General features: G+C 43.1%; 1 protein-coding gene across 1 annotated transcript in view; it reads left to right on the top strand.

The window, feature by feature from the left end:
• TCERG1L (transcription elongation regulator 1 like) overlaps positions 1 to 18,589 on the top strand; it is a 390,196-nt gene that overhangs the window by 68,421 nt on the left and 303,186 nt on the right. Inside the window, exon 3 of the mRNA XM_077455545.1 lies at positions 11,992 to 12,175. Coding sequence (XP_077311671.1) covers positions 11,992 to 12,175 — 184 coding nt within the window. The remainder of the gene's footprint in view (positions 1 to 11,991; positions 12,176 to 18,589) is intronic.

Here is an 18,589-nt window from a genome sequence, read left to right as displayed (position 1 = left end):
TAACTCTTGAGGAGCTGCAGAGATCCACAGCTCAGGTGGGAGAATCTGTCCACAGGACAACTATTAGTTGTGCACTCCACAAATCTGACCTTTATGGAAGAGTGACAAGAAGAAAGCCACTTTACATCACCCTGAACACACCATCCCCACCGTGAAACATGGCGGAGACATCATCATGTTGTGGGGATGCTTTTCTTCAGCAGGGACAGGGAAGCTGGTCAGAGTTGATGGTAAGATTGATGGAGCCAAATACAGGGCAATCTTAGCCCATGTACACACGGTCGGACATTCAGATGGAAAATTTCCGATCAGACCATGTTGTCGGATAGTCCGACCATGTGTGGGCTCCATCGGACATTTTCCATCGGAATGTCCAACCAACAAAGTTTGGGAGCTGGATATAAAAATTTTCCGAAAACATGATCCGATTGGACTTTGTCCGATCATTTGCAGAGAATTACGATCGGACAACGTGCCATGCATGCTCAGATCAAATTACGAGGCCAAAGCTATTGGCTACTAGCCTGAACGTAGCCCAGTCGTAACAAATGAACGTCATCACGTTCCGAACGATCGGATTTTCCAACAACGTTGTCCGACCGTGTGTATGCAACACCAGTTTCCGACAAAATCCGTCAGAAAAAATCAGATGGATTTTGTTGTCGGAATGTCCAACCGTGTGTACAAGCGCTTAGAAGAAAATCTGTTATGCCGCGTACACACAATCGGAATTCCGGCCAGAAAAAAGACAGATGAGAGCTTTTCATTGGAAAATGCAACCATGTGTATGCTCCATCGGAATTTAGCTGTCCGAATTTCCGCCAGCCAAAAATTTATAGCATGTTCTCAATTTTCCCGACGGATAAACTTTCTATCGGAAATTCCGATCGTGTGTATGCAATTCCGACATGCCAAAACTCACGCATAGTCAGATTCAACTACGAAATGGAAGCTATTGGCTACTGGCTATTGCACTTCCTTTTTCTAGTCCAGTTGTACGTGTTGTGCGTCACCACGTTCTAAACGAACGGAATTTTGTGTGACCGTGTGTAGGCAAGACAGCTTCAGCGGAATTCCATCGGAATTCTGTCGGGAAAACCATCAGAGCTTTTTCCGACGAGAATTCCGATTGTGTGTATGTGGCATTAGAGTCTGCAAAAGACTTGAGACTTGGGCGGAGGGTCACCTTCCAGCAGGACAACGGCCAGAGCTACAACGGAATGGTTTAGATCAAAGGGAGGGACTTGTGTTAGCAGGGATGATTTATGCTATGAAGGGAAATTTGAGGGGATTTGTGCTTGGATGGGGATTTTGGGAGAATCTGTGGGGGGTGAGGATTTGTACTCAGAGGGGAAATTTAAGAGGTATAGAATTTATACTAGGAGGGGAGATTTTTTTCTGGGGGGGGTGGATTTGCGCTAGAAGCATATGAGGAATCAGATGATTTGAGCTAGGGGGTTGAGGGGGGCAAGGATTCATACTAGGAAGAGGATTTCAACAGGGGATGGATTTGTATTGGGAGGAGGGTGGATGTATGCTTAGGCGGTAAGCATGCAGATTAGCATTCAACTTTTTTTTTTGTGGGAGGGGGTTCTTGCTAATACATAATACTCATATTTTTTGGGGGGCACAATTTAGCATGTTCGTGCTGGGAGAAGGTCATGTTAGATGACCTTCTCGCGGCACTGCTGGAAAACCCTAGTCTACATCTACAATTACAAAAATGTGTTGGACTTTAGATGCACTTTATTAATTACATGTCTATTTCTAATACGTCTCTGTCCACCCATGTCCATTATGACTTGGTACCGTTTTAATTTTCAACCTCTTTTGGTAAATCAGCAAAACCCTGTTGAGGGGTTTATTGACGTCAAACTAGTCAGACTCACAAAAAAATAAAAATTAATACAAAGTCTATATAATCCTTTAAATAGAGTTTGATATGTGCATATTATGAAGCCATTGATTTGTAGGTAATTAGCAGAAAATTGTTGTCTGTGCTATTTAAATACAACACACCAGTCAGCTGCATCTGGGATTTTATATAGATTTGTTCCATGTAAGCAAAAGGAAAAAAATGAAGCAACCGTTTGGGAAATGTCTCTCCATTTATTGACCTTGTTAGGCTGTGAAGGTCAAATCTCTAAACTGCTTTGCTAAACAAATAAAGCCACCAATATAAACAAGCTTATAGATTATGAGATCTTTTGGAATTCTGTCAATATATTGCTGATCAAGCTTTTTTTTTCCCCCTTCGTTATTCTCACTAGCACGGTTTTCGAAAGTATAATTGGATCATGCTGCTAATAGATAGCTAATTGTTCTAAAAAAAATCACTTCTAAAGCAGCCGAGTCATTTAAAGGGTCACTCCTCTTATAATTAGTGCCCTTTCAGATGTATATGTCACAGCAATGTGCTTTTTAATTGCAAATTACTACAACACACATATCACAGTGTGGAGGTTGGCAAAAATCCAGAATGTGTGTGTTCAAGGCGCTGAATCTTCTGTTATCGATATCTCAAACCTATTGAAAGCCAGTATGATATATAACCTTTACTAGATGTGGGGAGGCTATTTGCAATTAAAAGAAAAGGTGCCTCTAAAAGGGTAAGGGGCTCTGGGTAAAGTTCAAGAGTAAAGCCTCGTACACTCGATCGGACTTTCCGACTGGAAATATTCAATGACAGGCTGTTGGCGGTAAATCCGACCGTGTGTACGCTCCATCGGACAATTGTTGATGGACTTTCCGCCAACAAATATTGAATGGCAGACTTTAAAATTTTCCGCTGACAAATGTGTGTTGTCATATTTTCGGAGCGTGTGTACACAAGTGGGACGAAAGTCCAAAGTGCAAACACGTATGCTCGGAAGCAAGGACCAGCCAGAAGCGGTCGGTCTTGTAAACTAGCGTTCGTGATGGAGAATTAACATTTTTGACGCAACAATTATAAAATCTGGAAATGCAGCGCACAATTCACTTCTTCTTTAATTGGATAATTATGAAGCTGCTTTGCTGGTGATACTGATGGAGTTATTGCAAACAAATTTTCAAAGGCTCTTTTTTTTTGGGCAAGTTCATTCTATGCATCCAAAAATATAGAAAATATACCCTATCAAATCATTATTCAACCCAAAAAATAATGTCCCGAAGGAGCTGCTGGTTAGATTTGGGCTTACGGTTACCTTCTGTTCCACTAGCTTCAAGTCTAGGGGTGTCCCGTCGTAAATGGCCCAGTAACTTGAGAGACCGACAACAGATCCACTTGAATGGATTTTTTTTTTTTTATACTTAACATTTATTGAGATTTCGACATAGCAAAACATAAACATCACCAAATGGGCATATCCCGGTGTCATTATACAGATAGAGGTGATAACAGAAGCAGGGTATCTAGACCCTTAGTAACTGAGGAGGTACAATAAAGTCTCGCGAGGTTGACAGTGAGTGAACATAGTTACATAGAGGAAGGGGAAGGAGGGGAGAGAGGAAAAAAAAGGGGGGGGGGAGAAAGGCAGAGGAGCCTAGCTATCTATAAAGTTAGGTACTGAATGTTATTTGTGAGGGAGCGTAAAGATCCTATGTGGGAGGTAATCGTTGGGTGTGTTCAATGTAGAGGTGCGCTTCTAGGGTTTGTAATCCAAAGCTCCCAGGATCTGTGAAAGCGATTTGTGGAGAGGTTAGCTTTAGCAAAAGAGTACTCCAGCTGAAAGTTCTGATTGAGTATGTGAATGACTTCTTTCAATGAAGGGGGCTGGGCCGATTTCCATCTTCTTGCAATTGCCAGTCTTGCTGCAATAAGTATATGGGTTATCGGAGTATGGAGGTGATTAGGCCAATTGGGAATGTTAAGTCCCAGGAGTAGATCCAGTGGGGATATTGGAAGGGTTACTCCAGAAATTTAGAGGATAAGGCTTTTTACTTTGTCCCAGTAGTTCTTTAACAAAGGGCATTCCCACCAGATATGTAGTAGGGATCCTGTTTTGTCGCAGTTTCTCCAGCACTTGGGTGAGGTGTTTGAGTATATTTTAGCCAGTCTTTCTGGGGTGAAATACCATTTATGAAATAGCTTTTGTGCAGATTCCCAGTGAGTAATACAGTGGGATAAGCGTAGGGGCAGTAAGAGGGCTTTTTGCCATTGTATCTGTGTAGGTAGTTGGTCTGTTAGAGGGGGACCAGTATTGTATGCTAGGGGAGAGGAGGTCCGGAGGAGGTATGGTAAGTAGTTTGTATATCATGGAGATCCCTTTGCATTTGGGTACTTCAAGATTATAATGAATGAGCAAGGGGAGTGAGAGACAGTCCAAGGTTGAGTGTCGTAATTTGGAGAGCGTGGATCTGATCCGTAAGTAGAGAAAGAAAGTTTGTTTGGGCAGTTCGTATTGCTCCACAAGACGGGTAAAAGGCTTTAAAGTTGTTCCCGAGAAGAGCGAGCCAAGGTTAGTGATGCCTCTTTTGGTCCATTCCGAAAGGGGTAAATCCGGGGAGATAAGCTGCAGCGCTTCAATGGGTAGTTTAGTCAAGGTTTCTACTGGGATCCCATTCGTCGATTGCATTATTGCAGTCCAGGTTTTTTTGGAGGCTGTGATGGTATCGAGTGGGTAGCGCTGAGGAGGGAGATTGAGCCACGTGGCCGCTAGAAGAAGTTTAGGGTTAGTGCGCAGTAGGGTGGCTTCAATCTGTTTCCAATTTGTATGACGATTGTCCGACCACCAAGTTTTCAGTTGGTCTAGAATGGATGCTCGGTAGTAAGCTTGGACTTCTGGTTCTCCTAGGCCTCCAGATAAAACTGGAGTCAATAACATAGCCTTCTTCACCCTGGGGCGTTTTTGTTGCCAAATGAAGTTGTTGATAAGACCCTGGAGTTTTTTTAGTTGATGTTGCATCAGTGGGAGGGGTATGGTTCGAAAAAAGTATAAGACATGCGGGAGCAAATACATTTTAGACTGAGCTATCCTTCCAGCCCAAGAGCCCGGAATTTGGCTCAGGTCTTTTATTAGGCTAGTAAGTTTGCCCACGAGGTCTTCTAGATTGGTTCTAATTAGCATTCGGCTAGGGGATGTCAAATGAATTCCTAAGTAAGGAAGAAAGGAGTTCGGGGCCCAGGCAAAGGGGAAGGTAGAGGAAATTGATTTTGACGTTTGTGGATCTAGACCAAGATTTAGCATGAGGGATTTACTGTGGTTCAGTTTATACATGGATATTCTGCTAAACTTTTCTAAGACTGCGTGTACAGCTGGGAGAGAGGAAAGGGGATCAGTCAAGGATATAATCACGTCATCGGCGTAGAGGCCAATTTTGTGATCAACATCTTCGATTTTTATTCCAGAGATCGTTGGATCCGATCGAATGGTCTGTGCTAACGGCTCCATCACCAGGGCGAAAATCAGTGGGGATAGCGGGCACCCTTGTCTGGTGCCATTGGTGATTTGGAAAGGTTGGGAGACTACCCCTGAGGTCCATATACGTGCTGATGGGTGGGAATACAAGCCCATTATGGCACCAAAAAACGTGCCAGACACTCCAAATTTGTGGAGGACTGCTTCCATATAGGGCCAACATACTCTGTCGAACGCCTTCTCTGCATCTAATGCTAGAAGCAGAGAAGGCGTTCTAGTACGTTCCGTCCATTGGATTAGGTCAATAAATCTCCTAGTGCCATCGGATGTTTGCCTACCGGGCACAAATCCAACTTGGTCTGGGTGTATAATCTGGGGAATGACAGAGGAAAGTCGTTGTGCGAGTAGTTTAGCGTGAAGTTTCGTGTCTGTGTTTAGGAGAGAGATAGGGCGGTAGTTGGCTGGATTGTCTGGGGGTTTACCTGGTTTAGGGATGGTGACTACTAAGGCATCGAGGGATTCATTCGGTAGCACTCCTGTGGTGGCGAATTGATTGTACATATCACATAAGTGGGGGACTAACAGTTGGGAAAATCGTTTGTAGTATTCGCTAGGGATTCCGTCGGGGCCTGGAGCTTTATGTAATGGAAGGTTTTGGATTAGTTTATGGATCTCGGTGTGCATAAAGGGATTTTCCAGTTGTTCAAGTTGTGTCGGGGAGAGGGAAGGAAAGGAGATGGAAGATAAGAATTTGGCAATGTCCTGTTGGGAGGGGGTGGGAGGGGATCCGATCCGGATAGGTTGTACAGTTTTGTGTAGAAATTGCCAAATTCATTTGCAATGTCGAGTGGGTTAGTCAGGCGTTTACCCTGGGAGTTAGTGAGGTATGTAATCTTTTTGTTAGATAGTTGCCTCTTAAATTGTCTAGCCATGTAGGCCCCCGGTTTATTGGCTGCGGAGTAGGTTAGCAGTCGCAGTCTTTTAATGTAATAGTCAAAGTTTTTACGAAGGTGGTCGCTGAGCTGGAGCCGGAGGGTTTTAAGTTCCGAGGAGATAACCTTCGATGGGGTTTTCTTATTGGTGAATTCTAGTGATCGAATTTTTGTTAATAGGGTTTCTGTCGTGCGTTAATGCTTTTTCTTTGCCTGGGATCCAAGTTTAATAAAAAGACCTCGTAAGCAAGCCGTATGTGCGTTCCATACAATGGCATGATCAGATACAGAGTTGACATTTTGTTGGAAATAAGCCTCAATCTCGGATTGTATTTCGGTTTCAAAATTGGGGTCATTAAGGAGGGAGGTGTTTAGCCTCCAGACCGTATGCCTAGGAGTTTGAGATGGGGAAGCCAACTTAATTGTGACCGGAGCGTGGTCAGACCACGATATTGTGCCTATGTGGGAGGCTTCAATAGACTGGAGTAAGTGTTTATCCGTGATAAATAGGTCAATCCGAAAGTAAGACTGGTGAGGAAAAGAAAAAAAGGTGTAGTCTCTCTCTAAATCATGCTTGCATCTCCAAGAGTCATATAGATCCTCACGCTTAAGAAGAGAAGCCAATGCTGAGGGCCTGCTTCTTGAAGGACTGGTTGTATCCAACGTGTGGTCAATAATTTCATTAAAGTCCCTGCAAATGATCAGAGGCGAAGATCTATAGGGGGCTAGTTTTGCGAAGAGGGTGGAGTAGAACTTCTTCTGGGCACTATTAGGGGCATATATATTGACAAGGGTGAGTGGGCGGCTGTCAAAGGTGGCTGAGAGGATGATGAACCTGCCATCCTCATCACATTTGCAGTGGTGTAGTGTAAATTTAATGTTCGCGCTCACAGCGATCATAACCCCTCTCTTTTTTTTCAGGGCATTAGCAAAGAAGCAGTGGGGAAATTTTTTGTTGCTACACTGGGGTGGCTTAAGTTTAGAGAAATGTGTCTCTTGCAAGCAGAGGATAGCTGCATGTTGGCGCACTGCTTCCTTCCATAGTAGGTTGCGTTTAAAGGGAGTGTTGAGGCCTTTAACATTTAGAGAGGTGATCGTGAGGGACATGATAGATATATTGTGAGGGAGATGCGAGCAGGTAGAGAGAGACCACACCTACAATTGGATAAGGAAATAAAGGATAAAAGAAGAGTTGAAAAAGTAAAAAAAAAAAAAAAGGGCTATGACTATGAGGGGGTAACAGCAAATAGCTTTACATTATCAATATTCAAGACAAGGTAGTGAAAAACAGCTATTGAACGGAAATACAACAGTATATAACAGTAAGAAATGTCACAAAGAGTGTGTGCTCAGCACACTTATAACCTTGGGGGTGGAGGTAAGGAATAAAGGTGTGCTGCCCAGGCTGGATGTGATAGCTCTGGGGGAACAGGGGTATTAGTATAGTCAAGTTTTTTCCGCCGGTTTGGCTGCAGTATTCCTGGTGGATTCAGATGGTGAGCCGGAGGATTTTGGTTGACCCGTGTCTCTCGGGGGAAGAGGGAGGAGGCCCCAATTGGTTAGCTTTTTATATCCATCCTTCGGGGTGAGGATTGGAATGATTTTTTGTTGATGGGTGACCAGTAGTTTGGTAGGGAAGCCCCATTTGTATGTTATGTTTTTCTGTTGGAGGATAGAGGTTACAGGAGAGAAAGCCCTGCGCATCTCCATTGTGGCCGGCGATAGGTCAGTGAATAGCTTAATGGAGGCATAGGGGGCTGGCAGGGATTTCAGGCTTCTTGTGGAGGAGAGTATTTGATCTTTGACCTGGAAGAAATGTATGCGGGCCATAACATCCCTGGGGATGTCACCTGGGAGACGTGACGGTTTAGCAATTCTATGGGCTCGATTTATGAGCATGTCACGTGCGGTCAGGCGAGGAAGTAGGGATGAAATGAGTTGTTGCAAATATGGAGTTAGGTCGCTTGGCAAGACCGATTCGGGTATGCCTCTGAACTTAATATTATTTCCTCTGGAACGATCTTCCAAATCGGCCCGTTTCATTTTTATGTGGCGGAGTTCTTCCGTATGATGGTCTTGCACATCCAGCATTTCGTTATGTGCTTTGGAGTAATCTTAAAGATTTTCTTCAAGAGCGTCATTGCGTTCCTCAATGCAATCAATGCGGTCATGCATTTGGGAAATGGAGATCTGAAGCTCCCTGTGTAGGTCTTGCTGCAATGTAAGCAGCATGTTTTTCAATGTGGTTTCTGACACTGTGCTGTCTGAGGCAGGCATGGCAGCCAGGGATGGGGTAGTGTGGGATCCATGAGTCCCGGCCACAACAGCAGACCAAAGCTGCTTTTTAGCATGTGGTGCCTTGTTTGGGGAGTGTGCAGGGGAGGTAGCCAGTCTCTTACCTCTGTCAGCCATGAGGTCCCCTGGGGAGTCCACCGGAGGGGGGAGAGTGTCCATGGTATCTCTCAGAATCCGGAGCTTCCTCCTGTGATGTGTGCTGCGCTGTGTGATGGCGCAACGAGGACACGGAGACAGCGTGCGGAGGGTTGCGAGAGTCTGCGCCATCTTGGGGCCTCTGCATGGCGGCGCCCGTCGGATAGAAATCTGTCAAGCGGCGGGGTTTGGGAGGATTATACCGCTGTTTCGACATGCCCCGTTCGTCCCTGTTCCTTCCCCGCTCTGCTGGTAAGAGCTGGGGAGAGGATCGTCGCTGTGAGTTGCCGGTATCCAGGCCGTGGAGCGGAGCTTGGAACTCAGGCTGCTACCCCGGTCCGCAGCAGGCCACGCCCCCCACTTGAATGGATTTTATTTGTAAAAACGTAGACAATGAACAGTCTCTTAAATTGGGATCAGAGGGTTGGAAATGAAGTTCAGGTACTCTTAATGTCAAAGTCAAAATGTTGAAGAACTTGCTTACTTTGACTGCATCCAGAGAATAGCCATTCGTAACTGGATGTTCACTCAAGTTGGACAGTCCTTTGACAGGTATCTGCACCCCCCTGAAAGGTGCCAATTGTGACACCGGAGGGGGGGAGGGTTCCGATCAGCGGAAGTTCCACTTTAGGGTGGAACCCCGCTTTAAGCACCTAACCAGACCATAGTTCCATACCTGCCAGAAGAGACAGTGCCCCCTGTGGCAAGGCTGAACAGCTCACAGTCCAGTCAGACTGATGCTGAAGTCCAAATTTAGACAATTGTACCCAAACCAAACGGCTAGGAAGATCATAGCTTTCTCCAATTTTCTTATTGAGTCCACAGCTTCATGCAGTATTGAATCCCTAATGAGGGGGAGGTACCTAAGACCCGCAATATGGATTGGCTGTTTAACCTTGTGACACTTCTATTACAATTTTTATGTTGGTACTCTTAAAATGGCATTCACAAGATGACTCCCAAAAAAAGAAAAATTGAATACAAATTCTATATAATCTTTTAAATAGAGTTTGATAAAATAGCATTTTATTTATATTATAGTATTATGGGGGAAGAGGGTATCAAATCGTTATGCACCTTAAAGGTGGACATTTGGATAACCATAAATCTGCTAAATTTGTGGTAAGTCAAATTCATGCTGTTAGCAAGCCATTTATACATAAACAACAATTCTCATTTTATTAACCCCATAAACCCCATGGAATTTTAAATATAGCATTTAGGAATCATAGAGAAAAGTCCCAAACACCACCTAGCAAAGCCATTGCTAAACAGGTGAAAGCAGCCAGCCTTATCCAAAGCCACATCCCCAACACATTTCACCCAGTGCACGGGAAATAATCATGATTGTAGTTTTGCATACTAGCTGGTGGTTTACTAGTGTTGTGTTTGATGCTCTATTCATTTAAAGTGATTGTAAATCAATATCAATTTTTATTTTAAATAACAAACATGTTATACTTACCTGCTCTGTGCAATGTAATTGCACATAGTGGCTCAATCCTTCTTTTCAGGGGTCCCCTGCCAGCGCTCCTGGATCCTTCTCTTCTTGGTGTGCCACCATTTCTATTGTAGCACACCTGCAGACTCTATTCCGAGCTGCACTGCCTGCGTCCATAGACACAGGCAGCATGGCCCACTCCCTTGTCACAGGATTTCAGGGCCAATGGCTCCCGCTGCCTAAGCAAAGTCTGTTAAAGCAAATTGAGCTTCTACAGACAGGCACAGCACTGAATCAAGCGAGGACTTAGGTAAGCGTAACGGGAAAGGTTGGGGGGGGGGGGGGTGTTGAGGAGGCTATACTGTTACCTAAACAGATTACATTAAGGTAAAAAATGATCCGATTTTAGAACTGAACTACTTTAATGTTTTCTCTTATTTTCTCTTATGGAACTTGGTTATGATGTGATTTTCCATTTCTGTGTTCATGTTGTTTTTCCAATAAAACAAGAAGGGCTCAGTCATGTGTCCAGCACATAGTGAGAAGACCCGTTTTCTCCGTTCACATAAGCAAGGTGAACAGAGGTATCCCCCCCCCCCTGCTGGGGCATTGTATTCTTACAGCAAGACTGACTGCTGTCAGATTGCACTGACCAGTGGCTGCATCAGATTGGCTGCAGCTGCTGATCAGCAAAAGTTTTTTTTTTAGCAGGTTCCTTGACTTCAGTTGAGTGGGGTTAACCGAAAATTGATCAGAATTTGGCCAGATTTTGATCAGTGCAAAGATGGCTTTAAAGTCTACATTTTAGTCAACCATTTAAAAAAAAAATCATCACAGGGACAGTACTTACTAACAAATTCAAAGTGTCCCTTGTGCTGATGAATGTTGCTTTCGATGAAACCCAAAGTCCTCAGAAATCCTCCTTACCCCTGTAGTGGTAGTTTTCCAGTGTTTTGAGGATTAATAATGCGAAGGGACCTGTAACAGGCTCTATTCACCCCTCTCCTCTATTCATAAAAGCTGTACTATAGTGTCCATCAATAAAAAGCATTCTATGAATGGAGGAGGTGGACCTTTCATTCATCCACCCATTCAAGAGTGCCTTTCATTCATGGAAGCTTCTATGAATGGAGTAGGAGGATGGAATGGGCAAGCATAGCCAGCACTCCTGATGAGTTTCTGCCAAAGGTCCCTCAACAATACTACCCCCCCCCCCCCAGCACTGGAAAATTAAAGCTGTGGACTTTGTATTTCAAATAAAGCAGCAGTGATCCATATTCATATTCATGATAGTAAGTACTGGCCCTTGTACATATTTAAAAAATGTTTGACTAAACTTAGGCTTTAAATGGTAATACTCATATCTGCAGCAGCTTTCCAACCCATACACGTATTTCTGGTTTATTTATGTATTTCTTTATTTACAACAGTGCTATGTTATGTGGTGTTAGTTTTGATACAACCATTACTTGGAGTCCTTGTTTTATTGGTTCAGGAAATGTGTTTGCTTAGATGCCATAGAGCAGTGGTCATCAACCCTGTCCTCAGGGCCCACTAACAGGCCAGGTTTTATGTATTACCTTGGGGAGATGCAGACTAGAATAGTTCAATCATTGAGCAGCAAATGATATCACCTGGGATGTATTTCAGTTATCTTGCAAACCTGGCCTGTTAGTGGGCCCTGAGGACAGGGTTGATGACCACTTCCATAGAGGGCTTTTCTACGATTTCAGCTCCATGCTCCCTGCAATGGCATCTATTACGGCGTGCAAATCTGAGGCTTCTACAATTTAAGTTCTGTGATTTGTAATTCACAGCTGATAAGTTGACAATTATTTTCTTTCTGCAGATTCTATTCAACAACTCATTCGCTCTGGACACTTCCTGGATACACCCCGCCGAGGAGCTGACATTGTTTCAGGGACTAGAGAAGCCAAGTCTCAGGGCAAGCCAAGTCACCATGGCTCTATCCAGGCCGACTACTGCCTCCAGGCCACTTCGTACCGTCATATTAACACCTCAGCGAGCAACAGGTTTGTGGAGATGCTTTGGTGTTCTTCGTGAATAACAGGTGCATGGATGAGCCTTGATGTCAAGGTGCATTGACTCTGTTGGCTGCCTGTGGCAAATTGGCTAGGCTTTCATCATTACTTGCTGCGGTTATCAATGTGTAGATGCTCAAATTTTGTACAAATTAGCCTAGAATGTGGAGCCAGGAACTTTTCTGAGAACAGCTGCCTTGGAGTTCGATGTGCTAAAATACTTTCTGCTGAATTCAGCATTACTAGTTCTGATTTAAAATCCGTGTTTGGAAATTCATTGATTGAACATTGCATGCATAAATTGTTTGCAAACATTTTAATGCCATTTTGGGGTGCACTTTTGTGCTGATCTAATGACTCTCACTATAACACAGGTGCAAGAATGTAATACATTTAAAACTTTTAGGACATTTAAAGACATTTTAAAAAAATATAGGAAACTAACAGGTAGAGTTTTTATTGCACAGTTAGTTGAACTTGCTTCAAGCTACATTAGTTTAGGAGAGACATTTTGTAAATTCTGAAACAGTTCCTGAAAATGTTGGAATAATTGACAATTTGCATTTTTTAATAATATATTAGGTACTTTCCATTTGGTCTTCTTTGGAACTGGTGACATTATAAGGGCCTGTATGATCTTGGTAGGTTACCTTGGATGCTCCAAAGGTGACCTGAATGATGGCCGGCCAATTGACAATACTTGAGGGGACTGTTCAGCAAGCAGAGACAATACTCACTCCAAATTGTTCCATCTGGTGGTCAACAACCGTATTGGGGTTATGCTAGGATTAGCTGCACCAGGCAAGGTATTTGAGGAACAGGATAAAAAGTACTTGTTAAATAAATTCATGGGTTGTCTCGTAGATAGTGAACAGAAGATCGGACGGCACAGTGGTGTAGTGGTTAGCACTCTTGCCTACCAGTAAGAAGGGTCACTGGTTCAAATCTCAACCACAAGGCTACCTGCCTGGAGCTTGCATGTTCTCCCTGTGCCTGCGTGGGTTTCCTCTGGGTACTCCAGTTTCCTCCCACAATCAAAAGACATGCACGTAGGTTAATTGGTTTCTGTCCAAAATTGGCCCTAGTATATGAATGGGGATCTTGGATTGTGGGCTCCTTGAGGGTAGGTACAGATGTGAGTGTGCAATGTACAGGGATTGGGACAATTGTAGACACTCACTCAGGTTGGACTGGTGTCTTTATTCAACCTTACTAACTATGAAACTATGAAGAGGCTCTGTTGATCAAGCAAGGTTCATGAAATTTAATAGCTACAGTACCTAACTGGGAAGTAGTTTCTCTCATTATTGTGACAGCCTTGCCATAAATGAATCAATTGGTGACAGCCTTTCTCAGAATTATGCTAAGAGGCCCAAGGCTTGTGTTCCCTTCTGTTGTCTACCCTGCTTCGTCTCCATGTAACCACATATGACTATATAGGGACAGTAAAAGAACAATTTCATTATTGTCATAAAAACTCCCAGTCCTCCTGGCTGGTCCCCTTTTAGACAAAGCTGCTGACCCATCTGATTGTAGCAGTGGCCCTCCATGTTGTTGAAAGCCTGATCGGTAGAAAATCCAGTGCCAGACTGCATAAGACTGTGCACCCATGTCCCATGGGCATCCCTATACTGCAGGAGCAATGTCCTAGTTATGTCTTAGGAAATAAGTGCACTGGTGTGACTTTTTACCTAGGAGGGGGAGCAACTTCGACCATGTTAGAGGGGAAACAAAAATAACCAGAGAGGATCTTTTCTCCATAAGGTACAAGAAGCTAGAAAGTGATTTAACACGCTAGTGCACTCCCAGAACTGAAATATCCATTTTGAGTAGCATTGGCTTTTTTGTTTTCCTGTGTACTCATATTTTCCTACCATTGGAACCATTTTTTAACTATATGTTTTTTTTCTTCCATTACCTAGAGCATAAAATACATATTCAAATATCTCCCCTAAGAACTTTGGCAAGATGCAAGTTTAATAAAGCCGTGACTTTTTTATTCTGTCTTGTGCGGTGATATTTCCTTGAGCGTTCCTCCATTCCTTACGTTTATGGAGCATTGGTTGTGGAATAGATTTGGTAATACTGCACAAGAAGCCATATTCGATTTGTGTCACAAAAGCTTATTGATTGGCATGTTGTGTCTATTAGCTTCTTCCTCTGAGTTTTGTGAGACAATACTCTTGTTTTATGTTGCCTGGTGTAACCCCTATTCTTTGTGCTGCAAGGTGGCTTAAATAAAAGCCAGGCACAATAAATAGTTTTAATTTGTTTTCTACAGCCCTGTGTGCTGTGTCAATGTATTTGTTATTTCCTCTGGTGGCAATTTATTTTGAGTTATCCGTACATAAAGGGATATGCTACATAATAGTAATAACAACCGAGCTGGCCTCTTATGTATAACGTGCAGTGTAAGGGGCCCTGTATGAAATGTCATCCATTTTTATGGCATGGTAAAGGGTGAGGAGTTGATTAGCGGGAGGTCATGTTGCTTTGCTGCCTGCTAGGTTAAACCGTGATGTATTTTATGACTATATATTGTTGATCATAGCCAATCTGCAGTAAGCCTAAGAAGCTAATAAAGGTTTGATTTACTAACTAAATCGTGTTTTTCCAGCCTGGTATACCTCTGGTCCAAACAACCAATTATAGTCACAACATTTTATTTCTTTCTTTCTCCTTGGCCTCATCAGTCTGACAATGTTCAAAAATGCATGATTGCATCAGTTGCTTGAAAGACTATTTTAAAGGGGACCTATACTCTGGAAACTGTGTCCCTAAAAAGACAGGCAGATGGCAAAGGACTAATTACCAGTATTGCCGGTGGTCAACCTGCAGCTGATCTTTTCCATTTCTACAGACTTACTGTACAATGCCTTGTTTTGCATAGACACAGCCATCTTAGTAGAGGAGCAGAACCTTGTGTCTTCCTGTCACAACTGCCACCCCTGATGCCTGGTAAGCTGATGATAGTGAGGGAATGAAGCAGTAGGAGAGGTGAAGGCAGCACAGATGAAGGAGGAATAAAGCAAAAGCAATGCAGTGCTGATTCCTCTCCAGTGAGCAGCAACTCACAGCAGTGATATCACCAAATATCACCTCAAGTCTCCTGAGATCAGCAATGCCTTAACCTCCCTGGCGGTATGATTATTTCAGATTTTAGGTGCTGAAAGCGGTACCATTTTTTTGCATGGAAATTTGGCGTTTTATATTGTAGGCCTGCAATTCTTAGAAATAATTCACCTAAATCTGTCCAAACCAGAGTCTAATGCCGCGTACACACAATCGGAATTCTCGTCGTAAAAAGCTCTGATGGTTTTCCCGACGGAATTCTAACGGAATTCGGCTCAAGCTGTCTTGCCTACACACGGTCACATCAAATTCCGATCATTTATAACGCGGTGACGTGCAACACGTATGGCGTGACTAGAAAAGGGAAGTTCAATAGTCAGTGGCCAATAGCTTCTTTTCTGGCCAGAATTCCGATCGTGTGTACGCGGCATTATAGGCATCCCGGGTATGATAAAATTTGAAATATGAAATCATAAATTATATATATATATATATATATATATAATGGTAAATGGGCACTTTTTGGTTGCTATGGACAATCTCCAGTTTCCTGGCATAAAGAACAGTATTTATAATATAAAACTGCATGCAGGATACTGGACAAACCACTAGGGACAAAGGGGATATGTAATTATTTTATACAGTACTGTAATCTGTAAGATTACAGTATACTGTATCTATATTGTGTATTTTACTTTTTGAATTTGGCGCCGAACTCCATCCCCGTGCATTGCAATGCTCACAGGGAATGGAGCCCGGCGATGTGACAGATCGAGCGGAGGACGGCTCACTCGTACAGCAGGGGGACATCGCTGGATCCAGGGGACAAGGTAAGTAAACCCCTCCATGGATCTAGCGATGCGGTCCCGAGTCTGGGAATACCGCCAGGGAGGCTACGATGGTCATGCACATTTAAACTTTGCAGGCTGAAAAAAATCTGATTCCTCAATGCATGGTACACAGGGCAGATGGACTATTCTCCAACTGTGGCTATTGCATGCTAGACCTGGCAGCTGTCAAAATAACCAAACAGTGCCTGCATCTAATTGAATGCAGGTACTGTCCGGTCTACAATTTTCCACCCAGCTCTTTCAATTTTTCAATTGGTGGTTGTTGGATGAAGGGCTACTAACAGAATCAATCACTGAGCAAATGTTGGACAATTCATGGGCAACTGGCTAACATTTGCTCTGTGTGTGGCCAGCTTTAGATAATCTTTCCTTGCAGACATACTGATCTAACAAAAGTGAGTACACCCCTCACATTTTTGTAAATATTTTATTATATATTTTCATATGACAACACTGAATAAATGACACTTTGCTACAATGTAAAGTAGTGAGTGTACAGCTTGTATAACAGTGTACATTTGCTGTCCCTCAAAATAACTCAACACACAGACAACAATGTCTAAACTGCTGGCAACAAAAGTGAGTACACCCTTAAGTGAAAATTTACAAATTAGGCCCAAAGTGTCAATATTTTGTGTGGCCGCCATTATTTTCCAGCACTGCTTTAACCCTCTTGGGCATGGAGTTCACCAGAGCTTCACAGGTTGTCACTGGAGTCCTCTTCCACTCCTCACGAAAGTGAGTACACCCCTCATATTTTTGTAAATATTTTATTATATATTTTCATGTGATAACACTGAAGATTACACTTTGCTATAATGTAAAGTAGTGAGTGTACAGCTTGTATAACAGTGTAAACTTGCTGTCCCCTCAAAGTAACTCAATACACAGCCAATAATGTCTAAACTGCTGGCAACAAAATTGAGTACACCCCTAAGTGAAAATTGAAATTGGGCCCAATTGGCCATTTTCCCTCCTCGGTGTCATGTGACTCGTTAGTGTTACAAGGTCTCAGGTGTGAATGGGGAGCAGGTGTGTTAAATTTGGTGTTATTGCTCTCACTCTCTCATACTGGTCACTGGAAGTTCAACATAGCACTTCATGGCAAAGAACTCTCTGAGGATCTGAAAAAATAGAATTGTTGCTCTACATAAAGATGGCCTAGGCTATAAGAAGATTGCCAAGACCCTGAAACTGATCTGCAGCACGGTGGCCAAGACCATACAGAGGTTTAACAAGAAAGGTTCTACTTAGAACAGGCCTGGCCATGGTCAACCAAAGAAGTTGAGTGCACGTGCTCAGCATCATGTCCAGAGGTTGTCTTCAGAAATAGATGTATGAGTGTTGCCAGCATTGCTGCAGAGGTTGAGGAGGTGGGGGGTCAGCCTGTCAGTGCTCAGACCATACACCGCATGCTGCATCAAATTGGTCTGCATGGCTGTCGTCCCAGAAGGAAGCCTCTTCTAAAGATGATGCACAAGAAAGCCCACAAACAGTTTGCTAAAGACAAGCAGACTAAGGACATGGATTACTGGAACCATGTCCTGTGGTCTGATGAGACCAAGATAAACTTATTTGGTTCAGATGGTGTCAAGTGTGTGTGGCGGCAACCAGGTGAGCAGTACAAAGACAATTGTGTCTTGCCTACAGTCAAGCATGGTGGTGGGAATGTCATGGTCTGGGGCTGCATGAGTGCTGCCGGCACTGGGGAGCTACAGTTCATTCAGGAAACCATGAATGCCAACATGTACTGTGACATACTGAAGCAGAGCATGATCCCCCTCCCTTCAGAGACTGGGCCGCAGGGCAGTATTCCAACATAATGACCCCAAACACACCTCCAAGATGACCACTGCCTTGCTAAAGAAGCTGAGGGTAAAGTTAATGGACTGGCCAAGCATGTCTCCAGACCTAAACCTTATTGAGCATCCTTCCCTGCAGTGCCATTAGTGTCAGTGCATATTTTTAGCACTGATTACTGTAATTATGTCATTGGTTCCCAAAAAAGTCTCAAAAGTGTCAGTTAGGTGTCCGATCTGTCTGCCGCAATGTCGCAGTCCCGCTAAAAGTCATTACAAGTAAAATAGAAAAAAAATAATTAAAAATGCCACAAATATATCCTCTATGTTGTAGACGCTATAACTTTTGCGCAAACCAATAAATATATACGCTTATTGGGATCTTTTTTTACCAACAATATGTAACAGAATACATATTGAGCTAAATTGATGAAGAAATTAGATTATCTAAATTTTTTTTATTGGATATGTTTTATAGCAAATAGTAAAACAATCAATTTTTTTTCCCCAAAATTGTTGTTCTTTTTTTGTTTATAGCGCAAAAAATAAAAACCGCAGTGGTGATCACATACCACCAAAAAAAAGCTCTAGTTATGGGAAAAAATACATCAATTCTATTTGGGTACAACGTCTTGCGATCGCGCAATTGTCAATTAAAATATTGCAGTACCGTATCGAAAAAA

The sequence above is a fragment of the Lithobates pipiens genome, unplaced genomic scaffold, assembly GCF_037356315.1.
Source record: "Lithobates pipiens isolate NorthernLeopardFrog02 unplaced genomic scaffold, aLitPip1_a1.2 Scaffold_25, whole genome shotgun sequence".
Lineage (NCBI taxonomy): Eukaryota > Metazoa > Chordata > Amphibia > Anura > Ranidae > Lithobates > Lithobates pipiens.
Note: the sequence above shows the minus strand (reverse complement) of the source record. Positions and strands in the feature narration are given on the sequence as shown.